Source organism: Mustela lutreola, chromosome X (assembly GCF_030435805.1).
Source record: "Mustela lutreola isolate mMusLut2 chromosome X, mMusLut2.pri, whole genome shotgun sequence".
Lineage (NCBI taxonomy): Eukaryota > Metazoa > Chordata > Mammalia > Carnivora > Mustelidae > Mustela > Mustela lutreola.
In genome coordinates, this window is record NC_081308.1 from 63,049,499 (window position 1) to 63,069,436 (window position 19,938).

Genomic DNA, 19,938 nt, shown 5'->3' on the forward strand with positions numbered 1-19,938 from the left:
AGAAATGGATTCATATTACCGTATCCTCCATGGAGCCCCTCTAGGGTAGACACATGGGCTTATAATCAAACATACAGAAAAGCTGAAAGAATCATATATCCACCACAGAGAATCCACATGAATCTGATTTTAAAGTATATTTGTTCTAAAATACCAACCAGAGAGAAAAGAACCAGATCCTTCTGTCACCTAAAGTCCTGCCTAATCATTATCTGTAATAGCAAGTATCTCTCCCCTTCGTAAGATTTTAGGTCTTCTCTACCTCCCTTCCCCTAATATCACATTTCATACTCTGTCCTAACAGCTGCCATGGTGAGCTAGAACAGCTGGGAAATTTATGTTAATTCCTTTCACATACGGTTAATTTCCAAAGAGTGGATCCCTACACAACTGATTACTCCAGTTCCATATCCTACTACCTCTCTGATAGTAACCTAAATCGGTGCATGCTGGCTCTACCACTAACATTTTTCTACTAGCCTGAATACAACTCAATTTTTAATAGCACAACTGTTGCCAAAAGCAAAAATGAGTTTCCGCCAAAATGTGATTGAACATCTGTAATTTATACACCTTCATGCATCTGTGTGCTCTCTAGTCAGGGAGGCCTAAGCTGCTTAAAGATTCTTGAAAGAGGGCCAAATCCCATATCCATTGTCCATTGCTCCTGGAACGGTGAAAATGAGAACTAGAGGATTTTTTTTTTAAAGATTTTATTTATTTATTTGAGAGAGAGACAGTGAGAGAGAGCATGAGCGAGGAGAAGGTCAGAGGGAGAAGCAGACTCCCCATGGAGCTGGGAGCCCGATGAAGGACTCGATCCCGGGACTCTGGGATCATGACCTGAGCCGAAGGCAGTCGTCCAACCAACTTAGCCACCCAGGCGTCCCAGAACTAGAGGATTTTTATATACAGTTTTCTGTCTCCAGTGCTGCGTTCTATGCCTTTGAAGTAACTCCAGAAGCTGCATCTCACACATGTGTGCTTATGGCCAGTGTTAACAGACAGTACCTGTTACTCTAGCCACATGCCCCTCTGAACTTGGCTACGGGAAGGCTTATTGCTTGATGTCCTGTTAGAATGTCAACAACCACAACACTGTTGTCCTCTATAAACTGTCTTTCCCTAATCTGTTGCAGCATCTCGCATGTTACAGATTGAGATAAAATGGAAAATATCAATCACCCTTCCCAAAATGTATCTCCCTCTGCCATATTCTTATGCCTCACCCTTTTTCTTTTTTTTTTTTCTTACTAAAACCAGCCTACCATATCAGATAGTGTAACTTGAAAAAAAAAAAGCTCAACTCATATGAGGCCCTTTTATGTTTTCAGTGCCCTTATGCTAGGGCTAGGGAACAGTAGAGCGTAGGAGGCAGTTTAAAGTAAGTGGGTTTTTTGCAAACAGCAGGGAGTAGCGTGCCAGGAAGTATTGCTTTTCCCCCAGTTGCAAAGTTCTATATGGAATTAAGACTTCACACTCTACACCATAGTCTGAGCTTCATGGCAAGCCTAAGACCCAGCTGCTTGGATGCTATTTTCAGTAGCTCATGTTGACTGAAGGGCTAATTTCCATGACTGTTAAAAAAAATGTAATTTCTCACTAAATCACCAAAGCCCACTGAATCCTCGATTACAGCAAAGGAGGCAACTTCTCTACCCCGGTTTTAATGCATAGAAATAGGAAAGAGGGCACAATTAGGTGAGGCTGTCCGGCATCACCACTGATGATCTCCTGGGTCTCTGTTGCAGACAGAACAAGCAAATGAAAAGATGAACGCCAAGCTGGAGGAACTCAGGCAGCATGCAGCGTAAGTTTCATACCAAATGTCTGTGAATGACCTATAACCTTAGTGTATAATCATCAATCCTCTGGTCTTTGTAGTATGATTAACCTTTGGGTTCCTCTGTTTGAATTGTCAGCCTCAAAGTGGATCTTCAGAAGTTAGTGGAAACTTTGGAAGACCAGGAATTAAAAGAAAATGTAGAGATAATTCGTAACCTACAGCACGTGATTACCCAGCTATCGGTAAGCCAAGGCGGGGCAGTGTAAATAGACATATTGCTTTCATTTGTTTCACTTGTTGCCTATACACGTGTCCAACTCTGTGCCTTTGGCTTTTCCCGAAAACAACTAGATTGTAAGCTGTTTGAGGACAGAGATCACGGATCATTGGATACGATCAGAATATTAAATTCATTCAATCAAAACACTCATAGCTTACATATGCAATGGCACATTCAGATTTCAGTACTCTACTTGAATGCTGGACACAGCAACGGAGCAGTTGCAAAATTGCCCTGTAGCAAGGCGGTAGTCATTGACTTGTGTAGTATAAGCTAACCTAACAAGAGGGCTTGTGCCACTCCTCAATTCTAAACACACTGGGTTCTGACAGATAACTTAGAGCAACCAGAGAATACCCTAGCTCTCCTTTCTAACCAGTAATAAATTAGTTTAAATGATCGTTCTGTAAATTCCAATTTTTATTTATTTTTAGAACTACAATGGTAGTGGGGGAGGGGGTAGGCAGCAGGTATTTCTTTTTTTCCCAGAAGAAAAATTCTTACAATCCAACCACCCTAAAGACCTTTTATCTTTGGGTTCCTTCTCTAGCTTAGCCCTTAGGCATATATACTTTTTTTTTTTTTAAGGTGAAATCATATTATGTTAAGGGACCATGGTTGGTTAAGGGGTTATTGTTGGTTTTGTTCCATCTATACCCTCTTGTTTATCATTCTGAACCCCTGACATGTTCATAAATGACTGGTGGTAATTTCTAGCTCTTGGGCAGAGGCTTTAACTCTACCAGAACAGTGATTTCTCCATTTCAGCTCTTGCCTAGTGTTTTCTAGACTTGTCAGAATGGTACCACAGAATCAGCTACACCTGTATTTTACTCTGAAAGAGTCCATTTTAAAAATATCATACATTCTTGTTGAAGGAAGGCTTAGGATGAGTTCTAATAAACTAAATGAGTTAAGTCCCCAAAAGACTAGAAAGCAGTGTTTTAGAACAAGTAGTACTGTACAGAGCTGTCCCGAGCAGTCTGAGATTACAGCTCATTTGTCCAACACACAGACCACAGCAGTTGAGAACCTGGGCTCCTGAGCCACACAGACCCCGGTTAGAACCAAATTCTGCTACTCACTAGCTGTGTGACCTTGCTAACTACTGTATTAATATCAAGAGAAAATAGCTTAAGTAACTCCAAAAGAGGCTAAAGGCATCATTCAGCTGAAGTACTCAGGGAGCTCCTGAACTCCAGGTAACTCCCTGAGTCAAAGCAGGATTAGAGTTTGTGGTTTGGCTCAGGTAGCAGTTCTGTGGTTAATTGCCGCAAAACTTCTGGTTAGAGCCTCTTCCAGTTTTTGTGCCTCTTGCTTTAATGAAGAACAATGGTGCAACCCCATCCTGCTAACTGTCCAATTATTTTCAGGGTCATTCTTGCAACCCTTGTAGTTTGTTCTTTGGTTAAGGTTCACAGGTGGGAGAGGTGGCAAAGAAGGGGGAAAGGAGGCAAGGAAAACTTAAGAACCCTCTCTTTCTGTTTTAATCCTCTTACATCAGCAATGTGAGCAAAGGGTGATTAACTGCCTGGAAAATTCAGGAAGTCAGTACAGGAGAAACTGGGCTCTAAAAAATGAATAGAAGTTTGTCACACAAAGAGGAAAAGACAGCCTATATAAAAAGGTATATGCCAATGCAAAAAGGGATGAAAGTTTAGAACATAATAAGGACTTATTATTTATTTGTGGCTAAATTATAGAGTGTATGCCAGAGAATCGCTATCACAAGGTGAAATTTCACCATCAATAATTCCACTTAAATATAGCTGAAACATCTGATGTCTGAATACCTTGTGCGAGCTGCCTCAAAATTAAGATAATCTAGGTTGTGGGACCATACTGGAGCTGAAGCTTAAATGATCACAAAAGAGTGACCCAGGATACTATCATTCATCTTAGAGGATTTCCCACCACCTCATTTCTGGGGCTTCGAGTCACATGGGGAGGATAAAGGAAACCCATGGAAACCAGTCGTTAACAGAAGAGAAGGCATATCCGCAGTGAGGATCTGGTGATATGACTGGTGCCTGGCGTGCCTCTAGAGAGAAGTCACTAGTGGTGGCTGACTCACAGGGACTCTGTAGAATTGCTGAATCTGCCATGAAAATTCACTTGGTGCCTGAAACAAGAAGGTACTAAAGATTGCCACAAGCTGATAAAGCCCTTCCCTGGCTTCCCTCCACTAGCACAGTTAGGCAGAGTAAACCCCTTTGCCCAGGGCTCCTGCTGGACTCTTGAATCAGAGTTCTCCATGTCTATTGTTTGGGGACCCTCCCAGCTACATATTTTTTGGAAATACACAACAACGTATCCTGTGGCTTTTATTAAGACTCACTACAGTGAAAGCAAAATGTTTCAAATGTAAGTGCTTGTGCCCTTCGTTCTGGATTAAAACTATTTTTATTTTAAGTGACGGGTGAACACCCCCCTTTTAGTGATGAAGGCAACCATTGTTCCCAAATCTTTCCCCTGGGGCTTTAAGCACTAAACTGTACCATTTCTTCCTTTAAAACACAATTCAAACAAACCTCCTTGCTATAGTCACCTGTGAGGAAATTCATGCAGTCCTTTCACTTCCCACAAAATTGAATTTTATTGTCGCTGTTTTTACCCCCTCCTCTAAGACCATTTCCATAAAAAGCATCTTGCATGCCCAGAAATGGTATGGCCTACTGCCTCCCAGTGCGAACTTCATATGGGAGGGTATTGCTGGTTAATATAATATAGCTCAGTGTACCCTAGCTTGTTTCCCTGACCATCGCCTTCAGCAAATCATGTATTTTTTTTTTAAAGATTTTATTTACTTATTTGACAGAGAGAAATCACAAGTAGACAGAGAGGCAGGCAGAGAGAGAGAGAGGGAAGCAGGCTCCCCGCTGAGCAGAGAGCCCGATGCGAGACTCAATCCCAGGACCCTGAGATCATGACCTGAGCCGAAGGCAGCGGCTTAACCCACTGAGCCACCCAGGCACCCCTGTATTTTTACCTTACAAGAGGTTCTCCACTGCGGCCTTAGAATGAGAGAAAGGCGGTTAGATTGAAATAAATCCTATTGTAATGTATTTGTATTTAGGATTATGAAGGCAGAATCCTTCCATGTTCATGTAGAACATGTCACCAAAGCTTAAACTTTCACATTACAAAATTTTATTGGGCCACAAACCAAAAGATAAACCCACAGTAACATGTCTTCTTCAAAGATTAACCTATCTACTTTGATCATAACCCTCTGGAAGGTACTAGAAAAAAGTCTCCAAAAGCCAGTGTTACAGGCTTTACTAATCTAGGATAGGTCTATAAGTAGGCCATTTACTGAAACTGAAAATAGGGGAGGAAAGAAGGGGTAACTGTTAACCTATAGTATATTGAAGTGCTGTTTTTCCAGAATAGTCTCATGTCTGGCCCTTTGAAGATCATGAGTATTGTGATGATGAGAAGGGATGTGGGAACACTGGAGATTTCTCTGAATTTTCTTTGAGTCTCACTGATTGGGAATTTCTGGGCAGGGAAGTGCTTTACAAATAGCACTTAACTAAGTGATTCTTTGCTCCTCGCCTTAAAGGTACTGAGATTCAAGTTTCAAAAACTATGTAATGTTTCACTGGACTGATCCAGACACTCTGTGCGCTTAACCCTGAATTCTTTCTTCGCTGTTGAGCCAATAGCTTCTTCACCTGTGACCTCTTTAATCATGTGACTTCCTGGAAAGAATCCTTTCTTCCCAGGGCTTGCAGAATCACTTAAACAGAAGTGGTCATCCATATGGCCCAGTGCCAAATAAAGCCTAACTAAATTTCAGTGGGGGAGAACAGAGCTCACTCGTATGACAGTCTATGAACAAATTGGTCCTAATACATGGTTTTAGGTTCCCCTTTTAGAAGGTGGTTGTTCCAATGCCCAAAAGAGGAATAGCCCTTCTCTGGAAGGGAATCAGTGCTTACTCTTTCCCTTCAAGTAACCACTACCTGGAATAGCGGTTGTATGATTGATTGGTTCTTATGTATATGAGGGAGAAAAGCTGCAGGATCTTTGTCTGACTTCATGAGCACATCTTTCTGGGGTGTCTACCTGTGGAATGTATCTCCTAGTGTAGGCCCTTTCATTCTATTCACTTTCTACTGCATTATGTTTATTTCATATGTCTGTTTTTAGGGTGGTATGTCCATGAGAACTGGCTAGACCCATATGTCGCTCTCGGCCCGCAAGAACGACTCGGAGACTCACGTAGCGGCGAACCTTCTTCTTTAATCGCTTTTTATCTTTCTCCCCTCTACCCTCGGCGCATGCGTTTTTATACAGGCAGTGTTACCCAATCACAATGCAGTGGTCATGCACCTCCCGCGAGAGTGGACCTAAATGAACAGCCAATCATATTCAGTCCCTTACGGCTCTTAGAGTAGGCCTCCTGTACCGGCTCCCGATATCCCCCCCTTTTTTATTTATTTATAATGGCTGAGATCGTGCCTGTCTTAGGTTGCCAATCCTCAGCACACATGCTTACCCGTCATCGGGTACTCTCCCTGGTCGAAGAGCCCCTGTCTTAGGTTGCTATGGTGTGGGATCAGTCTTACCCGTTTTTGACTACCGATCTAGCATACTTAGCCATATCTGGGGGGAGGTACCAGCTTCAAGAGCCACCATGGCTTGAACCATGAGGTGTTATTGTCATTGATTGCGACGGACACGGCCACACACCCAACGTAACATTAGTACGTTAGCTGTGATTAAGAGAACAGCCATGGCACCAAGTCCGGCCCACTATTTGAGGAACGAAACAGATTGCTGTAACATTTTTTTTCCACTCACTAACAGGTGCAATAGTTACTTTGGTAATTTGAGCTCGTAATTGCCTAGTTAAATTTTGAAACTGACGGTTCCAGGTACCATTAAGCATTCTTCCCAATTGTCTAGAGAGGTTAGCTGCTAAGGATAAGTTGTTATGAGCTATAGGGGTGATACAAAGTCCAGCCATATTATGTATGCATACACAATTGACTCTAGGATATCAAGTTGTTCCTGTACAAAATCAACCCTTTGGTTCACAATAAGGATCCCAGCATGCAAATGTCCGTTAATTTGTTCTTGCGTAGCCAATGCTTCAGCGACCATTTCTGTGACGTTGTTGAGTGCAGCTGCTGTCTGTACCGAGGTTGTCAGCGCCACTGCAGCAGCAGTAGCAGCGGCGGCGGATGCTGCAATAGCTGCAATAATGGCTGCTGTTATTCCAAAGTCTCGTTTATGTCGAAGCAGCACCGGCAGGTTGTCGGGGTTCACAAGAGAGACTAGATGACGTTATCCACAGGATCCATGGGCTCCATAGCCACCAATCTCGTGAGCCTCTCTGGCACCCAGATGGGTGATGGCGCATCCTGTGGGAAAACACAAAGAGATCCTCGGTGCCATCGAAGCACCGGGTCTGGGCCTTTCCATAGGCCCGTAAGTATATCTTTCCATTTTACCATTGCTTGCATATGCTTTTGTTGCCCCCAGTGTCGCTCTGCTGCAGAGAGACCATCTTGATCTAGCGTTAAAAAATTTAAAATAAAATTTACAAGGTTTGTGAGGTCATTAGGTGTTGAGTAGCTCTCCCCTATTCCCCCTTTTTTTATTTTTTGTAGGGTAGTTTTCCATGTTAGGTGTGCTCGTTCTACAATTCCTTGACCTAGGGGATTATATGGTATGCCAGTGCTGTGTTGGATATTATAGCATGCTAGAAAATTTTTAAAGGTATTTGAGGTATAGGCCGGGGCATTATCTGTTTTCAGACTTTTAGGTATTCCCCAGCATGCAAAGCTGCGTAGGCAGTGGCTCATTACATTTTTTACATTTTCACCCCTTAAAGGGGTAGCCATGATGATTCCGGAGCAAGTATCGATGGTAAGGTGTAAGTATTGTTGTTGACCAAACGAGGGCACATGAGTTACATCCATTTGCCAAAGATGGTTGGGCATAAGGCCTTTAGGGTTTACACCCAAGGAAGGCGTCGGAAGATGAACACAACAGTTGCCACAGCTTTTTACAATGTCACGGGCCTCTGCTCTTGATATATTGAATCTTGTTTTTAGCGTTAATGAATTCACATGCCATTTCCTGTGATAATCTTTTGCTTCTTCTATTGCTCCACAGAATTCAAACCTTGCATTATTATCAGCTATTCTATTTCCAGATGCTACTGGTCCAGGTAGCTCAGAATGAGCCCTTACATGCCCAATATAAAAGGGGGCTGGCCTTGCCAGCACCGTTTCTTGGAGGTTTTTTAGTAGGGAGGCGATAGGTGATTGGCTTGCTGAAAAAATTGCTGTCTCTATCTGCCTAACGGCTAGTACTGCATACTTACTATCTGAATATATATTGATGTTTTGATTGTGAAACCTTTGTAGAACCAGCATAATGATTAATAGTTCTGTTCGCTGTGCCGATTCACCTTGTACTACCGCTGTTATGACTTTTCCCTCAACCACATAAGCGCCTGTTCCTTTCTTACAGGCATCAGTGAATATAGTGATGGCATTGGCCAAGGGCTCTGATTTGCAAATTTTTGGCCAGATAAGATGTGTATCTTTACAGAACTCAATCAATGGATGTGATGGATAATGATTGTCAAATGGTATGGGATAGGATGTCGCCAGGATGGACCACTCATCTATAGTGTTCACAAGGGTGGATAGCTGGCTCTTGTCATAGGGGACTATGCATGAGTCGGGTAGCTTCCCGAGAACTCGTATGCCAGTCTTGATAACTTTGCCTGCCGTTATTGCCACAGCAACGGGATAAGGGGTAATGATTCGGGCAAGACTATTATGTAAATACACCCACTGAAGAGGCCCACCTTGCCATAATACTCTTGTGGGCGAACCTGGGGATGGTATAACAACTGCATAAATTGGTTTGTCTAGATCGCACCTATCTGCTGTAGTCAAAGCCAATCTTTCCTCAACCAATTGTAGTGCCTTTATAGCCTCGGGCGTGAGCGCCCGTGGAGAGTCCAATTTGGAGTCTCCTGGCAAAATATCAAATAATGGGGCGCCTGGGTGGCTCAGTGGGTTAAGCCGCTGCCTTCAGCTCAGGTCATGATCTCAGGGTCCTGGGATCGAGCCCCACGTCAGGCTCTCTGCTCAGCGGGGAGCCTGCTTCCTCCTCTCTCTCTCTGCCTGCTTCTCTGCCTACTTGTGATCTCTGTCTGTCAAATAAATAAATAAAATCTTTAAAAAAAAAATATCAAATAATGGTTTTAATTCTGTATTTGTCAGTTTCAGATAGGGACGAATCCAATTGATATCCCCCAGGAGTTTTTGGAAATCATTTAAGGTCTTTAAATGATCTCTGCGAATTTGAACCTTTTGAGGCTTTACTGTGGAGTCAGTGAGTTGTAGGCCCAGATAGTCCTTTAAATTTGCTGTTTGTATTTTCTCAGAAGCAACAATTAGCCCCCACATCGCTAACTGTTGCTGCAGAAAGGTGAATGCTGAGGTGAGAACCGATGTATTGCTATGACAGATTAGGATATCATCCATATAATGGTAGCAGCAAACATCTGAGAACTTATTCTGTACTGGCAAAAGAGCCTTGCCCACATAGAGCTGACACATAGTGGGACTATTAGCCATACCCTGAGGGAGCACTGTCCATTCATACCGTTGGTCAGGCTCGGAATAATTAACAGCTGGCAAGGTAAAAGCAAACCTCTTCATGTCGTCCGGATGGATCGGGATAGAGAAAAAGCAATCTTTAATATCTATAACAATAGAAGGCCAATCTCTGGGCAGGGCAGTAACAACGGGGAGGCCTAGCTGAACAGGCCCCATTATTTGCATCTGATCACTTATCTGTCTCAGATCATGTAATAATCTCCATTTTCCTGACTTTTTCTTTACCACAAATATAGGGGTGTTCCATGGGGATCTTGATTCATGTAAATGCCCTGCCTCAACTTGCTCTCTAACTAATTGTCTAGCAGCCCTCAGTTTTTCTGTAGTTAACGGCCACTGAGGCACCCACCGTGGAGTACTTTCCTTCCAATCTATTTTTATTGCCTCAGTGGCCGCTGGGGAAAACCCTGACCTCCCATGGGTGTTGGGTTAGGGGTCCCTTGTCCCTTGGGCCCGAGACCTCGGCCTGGAACATATCCCATGGCTTTCATCATGTTTCTTGCATTTTCACTATAATGATTCTCAGTAGTTAATACTATATTCATTTGCTCTAACACATCTCGTCCCCAAAGGGTTACAGGGAGAGAACAAACATATGGCTGAAAGACTCCTTTATGACCCTCATCATCTTCCCAATCTAAAGATGCTGCGCTGACATCTGGGCTGTGAGCAATTCCTAGTCCTCTTAATGTTTGATTGGCCTTGACAAGGGGCCATTGTTTTGGCCAATCAGCTAAATTTATAATACTTTTGTCTGCCCCTGTATCTAACAGCCCCCAGAAGGGTTTTCCTCTTATTTTTAAGACTGTCATGGGCCTGTTGCTCATATCCATAGTCAGACACATCAAATCATTTCCTGTTGATCCAAGCCCTCCATCTCGCAACCTTCCTGTAGACTTATATCTGTCATGGTGGCTGGGCAGGATTAGGAGTTGAGCAATCCTATCCCCAGGGTTGATAATGGTGATGCCTCTTGGAGAGGAAACTAAAATTTTTACTTCCCCTGAAAAATCTGGGTCAATAACCCCTGGGTGGATAACGAGACCTCTAAGAGTAGTGGAACTTCTACCCAGAAGTAATCCCACAGTACCCTCTGGCGGGCCCCCATGGAAATCCGAGGGCACCGCCTGCACACCCATTTCAGGGGTTAAGACCATTCGGGTGGTGGCACGCAGGTCAAGTCCTGCTGAGCCTGTGGTGGCTCTTCTGGGTCCGTAGGGGGAAACATCTGTCTCGCCTTCTGCGGCAGCGCCATGACCGCCCCGTACATTTGGTTCGGGCCCCGGGGGGAAAGGCCCTGCTTCCCGTTTTTTGAACTCCCCCAATTATTTGGTGGCAGCCAATTTCCGTCCATATCAGTGACTGAGCGGCAATCGCTAGCCCAGTGATTCCCCTTTCTACATCTGGGGCATAGCTGTGGTTTCGGTCCTCCATAACCTTTATTTGGATGCGCCTCTTCCACCTTCACAAATTGGACTGGTTGACTCTGTCTTCCTCCTCGTGCCTGGCTGTTGCGCTGTGGGCAGTCCTTTTTCATATGACCTTCTTGCCCACATAAGAAACACCCTTTGGTCCTAGCCCCATTTGCACCTTGCAACGCTTGTGCAAAAGCAGCAGCCATGACCTGGCCCTGAACTAGAGGTCCTGTGATATCCCTGCAGACCTTGATATACGCTGACAAGTCTTTCGCTTTCCAGGGTCTAATGGCTTCTCGGCACCATTTATTGGCATTTTCAAAAGCCAATTGTTTAACTAGGGGCATAGCCTGGTCTACGTCCCCAAACATCCTACCAGCTGTTTGTATCAACCTGTCCACAAAATCTGCATAGGGCTCATTCGGCCCTTGTAGCACTTTGGATAACTGTCCTTGCAAATCTCCAGCACCCCTTAACGTCTTCCATGCCCTCAAAGCTGCGGTTGCTATCTGGTGATATACCCCTGGCGGATAATTACTTTGTGCCTGTGACCCAAAATATTGTCCCGCACCTGTTAACATGTCTAGGTTCCACTGTGGGTTACCTGCTGCTGCATTTCTTCGCGCCGTGTCCTGGCAATTGTCCTGATTCTGAATCTTCCATTCTAAATATTGCCCACCAGATAAAACTGCTCTAGCCAAGTTACTCCAGTCTTCAGGAGTGAGGTAAAGGCTACCTAGCGTTTCAACCAAAGAAACCGTAAAAGCAGCCTGAGGCCCATAGGACATAACTGCTTCCTTCAGCTGCTTTACGAGTTTAAAATCTAGGGGCTGATGATATCTTTGCTGATGTTGATCTTCCATGACGGGGAAAAACCCTTTTTCTGGCCCTAATACTTCTCTCCAATTCTGTGCGGTGCAGCTCGCACAATAGCAGGCCTTGGCGCAGCAAGGTTTATACGGAGGAGGCCCCTCGTAAGGTGGCGCTGTTGGGGCTGGGCGCGTGGGCATAAGATCTAAGTTATCTACCACTTCCTTTGTTTCTAACTGCGCCATGGCTCCTTCTTTCACTTTTAATTTCAGCTGCGCCATAACTTCCCCCTGCATTTTGAGCTGCGCCATAGCCTTTTTTAGTTCCTCCTCCTTTTTTGCAAGCTCTCTTTTCATTTCTTCCACTCTCTGATCGTCGGAGGGACCCCCTCCCGTCACTTCTCTCTTATCGCCCGGACGGGCGTTTTCCTCGTCCGAGCTTTCTTCTGCGCTTTCACTTTCAGAACTGGAATCTCTCCAGGATCCTTTGCAAGACTCCTCTTTTACCTGTTCTAAGATCTCTCCTCCCTGTAGAACTGCCTTGCGTATGGGTTCGCGGGAGGATTGTAAGCAGACCTTCACTAAGGACCAAACAGCGAGAGTTCCCAGCGTAGTGCACGGGTCGCGCCTGAGGTCCTCCCCTAGATATTCCCACTGGGGAATATTAAGCAATCCCTCCTCTAAGAACCACGGAGCGGTTTGACCCACTTCTTTTAGAAATAAGCGAGCCTTCTTATTTTTCAAAGGGGTCCCATTTGCTTTAAGAACGTCAGTTAGCGGCCCCAACATTTTATATGCAGCCATCTCGTTTCCCATCCCGGAAAGCTTTACTCTCGTCCTTATCCTAGGAACTTTCCCTGTCGCTCACTAGACAGAAATAGGTGCACTCCTTACCTGATCGTCGCCGACTCCGTGCGTCTCTCACGATGAGAATCCCGGGTTTCGGCACCACCTGTCGCTCTCGGCCCGCAAGAACGACTCACGTAGCGGCGAACCTTCTTCTTTAATCGCTTTTTATCTTTCTCCCCTCTACCCTCGGCGCATGCGTTTTTATACAGGCAGTGTTACCCAATCACAATGCAGTGCTCATGCACCTCCCGCGAGAGTGGACCTAAATGAACAGCCAATCATATTCAGTCCCTTACGGCTCTTAGAGTAGGCCTCCTGTACCGGCTCCCGACACCCATATATCATAGAGGTAAACTTGGTGGTAAAAACATAAAGAAAGAGTAGAGTCTATAAAATGGGTTAAACTTTGGCCTGTGAGAACAGCTAATGTTTCACTCCAGACGATTCATCTCTGACAGAGCGGGAAAGGTGCAATAAATATGTCAATTGCCACATGACCTCCCCCCCCTTTTTTTTAACAACAAGTACACAATTGACCTTATAACAAGGATAGACTTAAGAGGTGAGAACTGGCAATCTGTGGTTTGGGTGTATATATACCACAAAATGGGTCCAGCGCCTTAAACAGTCTCTACATACACTTGAAAAAAAAACTGAATAAGCAATATAAAATCCACTAGTAAGCTTCACCTCAGAGTCTCTTCCTAAACTGAAACATCATTTGTCATTGCAGGATGAAACTGTTGCTTGCATGGCTGCAGCCATTGATACTACTGTGGAACCAGAAGCTGTAAGTAATCGGCTTTGTGTAGAACTAGGAGATTTAACTGTGCCATTTCCTGTAATGTATCACTCAGCTGAGGAAGAGCATCCCCGATTGCTATCATTGTCCATGGAATACCTTGGAAATCCAGAAATCTTGAGTGTAAATGTCAGCTTTGGAAAACCCCTAATAGGCTCCATCTCTAATAGTATAAATTAGTGTAACCGGTGATGGATGGCAGGGCATCTCAAGGATGTCATTTTCCTTATTTGCAATCTGGCTTACAGATTCCTTGTTAGATGCTAGTATCCTGCATCTGCTGTCTAGCAAGTTAGAATGAGGAAAGGAACAAATCAGGAAATTTTGGCAGAGTTGAAAATGCATCAGAGAAGACGTGGAAGAGATTTTTTTTCTTATCATACTTTTTCTGTGGATGGGATGGTTAGGAGCTAAAAGAACCAAGGAGAATATCTGGAGTGTTTGAGTTGCAAGAATAGATAAAATGTACTAGATGTTGGCTAAAGGTTATAGAGTAAAGTCAGAATGGAAGGCCAGACAATGGTTTGCTTGAGACATCTTTCCCCCCCCTAAAATAAACATGTATCGGTATTTTTCATATTCTGAAAGAAGAAAGATGGATAAATCAGGTGCCAGAGGTGAGCTCTGTGAGAATAAATGAAGCCTCTTCTCCATTGCCACCATTCCTAAAGTGCCATTTCCAGAACTCTTTCTCCGTAAAGACCCCTTAGAATGAGATAAAAGCTAAGAAATGTTAGCTTAATCAATAAAGGAAAGAGCAAGAAACTTAGTGTGCTCTAGAAGGGTCAGTTAAAGGATATAAGAAATAAGGTGCCGTGAGCACAGGGAAATAGCCTAGGCTCAATTCATCTTATATGCTTAATGAAAATCTACAAGAAGCCATATTTTTAAAAGAACGGTGGTACTAGTAATGGAGAGGTGGCTGTGGACCTAAGGAACTCCAATGGCTTCTTTCTCTTACAAATCGTTATCCTGATCTTTTCTAGCAAGTGGAAACTAGTCCAGAGACTAGTAGGTCTTCTGATGCTTTCACTACCCAGCATGCTCTACGTCAAGCTCAAATGTCTAAGGAGCTTGTTGAGTTGAATAAAGCCCTAGTACTGAAAGAGGCCCTCGCCAGAAAGATGACTCAGAATGACAGCCAACTACAGCCCATTCATTTCCAGTACCAGGTAAGATATTTACTGGAGCAGCATTTGTTCATGTCTACCATCTCCCTTTAATTGTTTGGGAAGAGAACAGGCACACTGTTGGTGCTATTTGTGATGATGATGAGACAACATAATGAGCGTTGTTTTTTTTGTTTTGTTTTTTCCAAAAATGATACATTCAGGATAGGAAACCTGCCATTTTGTTTCATTTAATCTAATACCTTGCCTTATGCAATGGGTATTTAATAAATAGTTTGATAACATAATAATAAATGTAGTCCCTACTTGTGGAGAAATTTTGTTCTAATAACTATACTGATAGTCTAAGAAAGATCTCTTAGTAGATGGCCTTGGTTATAATGTGAATTAGGAGGAGACTTATAATGCGTATCATTTGACTGGGCAAATGAATAGACTGTTTTTCCTAGTGGTAGTTCTAACTGGCCCCTGCTTATTAATAATCAGGTCTTTACTGAAAGATGTCTGTCTTTGGCTTTCAGGTTATTCTACAGAGTTACCCTTGCTCCAGACCTTATTTTCCACTGTAGCTCAGTGTTTCCTATCCACCAAGTGATGTTACCAGTGCTGGTAGAGGAAAGGGTGGATTGTTTCCCTATCTAGTTATATCCTACCCCCCTCAGGTCCTGTATGCTGGTATCAAGAAATCATGATCGTGTTCATGTGTTTCTACCACCAGCTCCCCTAAATTTCCAGAGTAAAAACAAGAAAAGTGTTTCTCCTAAATAATTTTTAATGCTTTTTTCCCCTTGGGGTAGAGAATTCCCTTTGGGTATTCCAAAATAGTAACTGAGTTGCCATTAGAGGTTTTATTTCCTTCTTGTTATTAGTCTTGTTTAACATTTTTTTTAAAGATTTTTATTTATTTATTTGACAGAGAGAGATCACAAGTAGGCAGAGAGGCAGGCAGAGAGAGGGGGGGAAGCAGGCTCCCTGCTGAGCAGAGAGCCTGATGCGGGGCTGGATCCCAGGACCCTGGGATCATGATCTGAGCCGAAGGCAAAGGCTTTAACCCACTGAGCCACCCAGGCTCCCCTAACATTTTTTTAAACTTAAGTTTTTGTTAATGTCAGATGTATATATATCATTTGTAAAAACCAAACAGGGTGCCTGGGTGGCTCAGTGGGTTAAGCCGCTGCCTTCGGCTCAGGTCATGATCCCAGGGTCCTGGGATCGAGTCCCACATCGGGCTCTTTGCTCTGCAGGGAGCCTGCTTCCTCCTTTCTCGCTCTCTGTGTGTGTGTGTGTGCCTCTCTGCCTACTTGTGATCTCTCTGTGTCAAATAAATAAAATCTTTAAAAAAAAAAAAAAAGCCAAACAGTACAATAATCAGAAAAATAAAACCAATCCGTGCCCTACTACTTTCTCCCCTATTCCCTAGGCTTAATACTTTAAATTCTTTAAGTTGTTCCTTCTGACACTTACCTTATTTTTATAGATAAGAGTTGGTAGTATAATACATTAATTTGAAAATTTTAGACGTTATTGCAAATCAAAACCGCAATGAGGTATCACCTCATACCTGTCAGAATGACTAAAGTCAAAAACACAAGAAACAAGTATTGGCGAGGATGTGGAGAAAAAGGAAACTTCATGCACTGTTGATTGGAATGCAAACTGGTACAGCCACTGGGCAAAAACGTATAAAATTTCTCAAAAGATTAAAAATAGAATTACTTTAGGTCCACCTTTGTGGCATAGTCAGTTAAGCACTGACTCTTGGTTTTGGCTCAGGTTGTGATCCCAGGGTCCTAGGATGGAGCCCCACATTGGGCTCCCTGCTCAGAGGGGAGCCTGCTTCTCCCTCTCCCTTTGCCCACCATTCCCCCTGCTTGTAGTGTCTCTCTCTCTTTCTCTGTAAAGTAAATAAATTTAAATCTTTTTAAAAAGGGGGGGGGTGAACAGGAGTGCTTGGATGGCTCAGTGGGTTAAAGCCTCTGCCTTCCGCCCAGCTCATGGTCCCAGGGTCCTGGGATCAAGTCCCACATTGGGCTCTCTGCTCAGCAGGGAGCCTGCTTCCCCCTTTCTCTCTACCTGCCTCTCTGCCTACTTGTGATCTCTTTCTGTCAAATAAATAAATAAAATCTTTTAAAAAATAATAAAATAAAATAAAAAAGAGGAAATAAATTCTTATTGTAAACAGTACCTTTTCATCACATGTAAATCACTCTGAGAAATAAATGTAGTTTCTTGTTCTAAGTATTTTTTTAAAGATTTTATTTATTTGACAGAGATCACAAGTAGGCAGAGAGGCAGGCAAAGAGAGAGAGAGGGAGAAGCAGCCTCCCCACTGAACAGAGAGTCCGATGCGAGGCCCGATCCCAGAACCCTGGGATCATTACCTGAGCTGAAGGCAGACACTTAATGACTAAGCCATCCAGGTGCCCCCTAAGTATTTTTCTTTTTATCATTGAAGAATTGCTGTATAAAAACTTGAGGAGGTATAGGTTCTGATTAATGAAGATTGTCATGAGTTCTAGTAACCCAGGACTCAACTCCCTTTGTGGAGTCAGACAGTTTTGACTAAATGTGGCATATATTTAATGAAAAGATACTATTCCTCACCCATCCAATTGGTAAAAATTTTGAAGTCTTATAATATGAAATGTTGGTAAGGGTGTAGGAACAAGAGTACTCTCCTACTTAGCTAGCAAGAGTATAAATTGGAATAGCCACTTTAGAGGAAAATTTAGCAGCAGTATCTATGAAAATTAAAAGTGTATACTCCTGTGACTCTGTAATTCCACTTGTTCTTACCCTAGAAAAACCTTGCACATGTGCACAGAAGGCATGCACAAGAATATTTCACTATGGCAAAAACATGAGTTAGATCTATATGCAATGATAAAAATAAATCTCTAAGACTGGGAAAAAGCAAGTTACAGAATAATATATACATACAGTGTAATTCTACTTATCTTTGCACATTTCAATAGGTACACACTCACAAATATGCACATGTATATGTGTGTGTATATATTATTTTTCTATCTACATAAATACTCTAGACATTTGCTACAATGTACTTATGTATTTATTAGCTGTATACACACACACACACACACACATAAAGGTCTTTACGTATATGTGTGAATATCTAGAAAAAAATGTCTAAAAGATCTGAACTAGGCTGATAACCATAGTTAGTTCTGGATAGGGGACTGGAATTTTGGAAGAGTAGGGCAGTGGAGGGAACATGCCCTTTATATGTATTATCTGGATTATTTTTTACCACAGTGTTTTCATGTGTTACTTCCCTAAGTATACACACACACATTATTGCCAGTTGACATATGCAAGGTAACTATAAAGCAATGAGATTGATTTTCACTGGGTACTAGTGTGGCTCAGGAGATTTTGTGGAAAACAGCTCTTGACTATTTAGAAAACTTCTCTGATACAGCCTCACCCAACCTGCCTCTTCGTGTCATTTCAAAACTGGTCTAAGACCTGCACATAATCTTCTTGGCTAACAACCACTCATTCAGCCAGCCTCCTAAAAGTTTTTGGTTATGAGAACAGGAAGGGATCTATTGGATTTTCCTAATCTTGGAAATGACTAAAATTCAGTTTCTGAAATTCATTTCCTAAATGCATGCAGAACTGCAGTTGGTATTAAATATATATGTTTAAAAGTTCTGAATATAAGGATGTTTGTGCAGCCCTTTTCTATTTACAAAATGTCATAACTTTTTATCTTACTTTATCTCCCCAACAACCCTGGAGGTAAGTAGTGTTGTTAATTTTTACATAGATAGGGAGACTCTCGCGGGTCCCCAAGACCACCCCCAGGTTTGACAATTTGCCAGGATGACTCAAAGGACTCGGCATATAGTCATACAGCTATGAGTTATTACAGTAGAAGATAAAAAACAGAATCAGCAAAGGGAATAGGCACTTGGGGCAAAGTCTGAAGGAAACCAGATGCAAACTTCTAAGAGTCTTCTCCCAGTGGAGTAACACAATATGTATTATTTAATTCCTCTAGCAATGGGTTGTGACAACATGTGTGAAATGTTGTCTATCAGGGAAGCTCCCTGGAGTCTAGGAGTCCAGGGATTTTTTTTAAGGTTTTGTTTTCATTCCAGTGAGTTAACATACAGTGTAATATTAGTTTCAGGTATATAATATGGTGATTCAAAAATTCCATACAACACCCTGTGCTCATCACAAGTGCCCTCCTTAATCCCCATCACCCATTTCACCCATCCCTTCACCCACCTCCCCTCTGGTAGCCATCAGTTTGTTCTGTATGGTTAATGGTCTCTTGCTTGGCATAATGAGTCACTCTTACCAAAAGGATGGAAACCCTATCAAAACCCAAGTTTGCACACCTGAGCCAAAGACCAGTCTTGCAAGCAAAGCTTTTTTAAGAACAGCAATATCAGGCCTGCTATATTAACTCTTTTCTGCATAGAAACTAAGGCTAAAAGGAGATGAAATGACTTCCCTTAAGATATTTAGATATTAAATGCTAGACTCATGGTTCAAACCCAGGCTTTTGGATTCCAAGTTTATACTTTTCCCATGATGTAACTTTAATCTCCTTAAATCTAGTACAGATGTTTTTAGTGTGCGATTGAAGTGGTAAAATTGAATACATAATTCCTCAAGAGATGGAGTGTTGAAGTGATTTTCTTTATTTTAAGTGAGTCTCTTCCCGTGCTTTCTAATGCTTTCTCTCTATGTTTCTAGGATAACATAAAAAATCTAGAAGTAGAAGTCATCAATCTGCAAAAGGAAAAAGAAGAATTGGTTCTTGAACTTCAGACAACAAAGAAGGATGTCAACCAAGCCAAGTAAGAATATATCCAATAAGTATTATGTCAAGTCCTTACTATGTGTAAGGAGTTATAAAGGAAATAGAGAAGAAAGGAGCCATTTTCTGCCCCCACAGGGTTTACACCTAGTTGTGGAGAGGAGATCTCAACAGAAGAAAAGTTAATTGAGATTTATAACAGTACCTCATGATGTCAGTAAAAGAATGCCATAGCAGCATGTGCTTAGTAGCTAGATAAATTTCCTAGGCAGTAATTGCTTCAAGAGTTCAGAGTCAGGAGATACCAGTTTAGCTCAGCATAATCAAGAAAGGCTTTATGAGAAGTTAGCATTTGAGCTGGATTCTGAAAGATTATTAGACCTACCTGACAGCTACAGTTTCTTTGTCCCTGCACTG

The 19,938-nt window shown here is 42.6% G+C and overlaps 1 protein-coding gene across 4 annotated transcripts in view; it reads left to right on the plus strand.

Moving 5' to 3' along the window:
• Positions 1-19,938, plus strand: part of KIF4A (kinesin family member 4A) — a 128,402-nt gene that overhangs the window by 61,838 nt on the left and 46,626 nt on the right. For all 4 annotated transcript variants that reach the window (XM_059157059.1, XM_059157061.1, XM_059157062.1 and 1 more), the window contains 5 exons: positions 1,752-1,810; positions 1,923-2,028; positions 13,525-13,581; positions 14,580-14,765; positions 19,458-19,561. In XM_059157059.1, the coding sequence (XP_059013042.1) occupies positions 1,752-1,810; positions 1,923-2,028; positions 13,525-13,581; positions 14,580-14,765; positions 19,458-19,561 (512 nt within the window). The remainder of the gene's footprint in view (positions 1-1,751; positions 1,811-1,922; positions 2,029-13,524; positions 13,582-14,579; positions 14,766-19,457; positions 19,562-19,938) is intronic.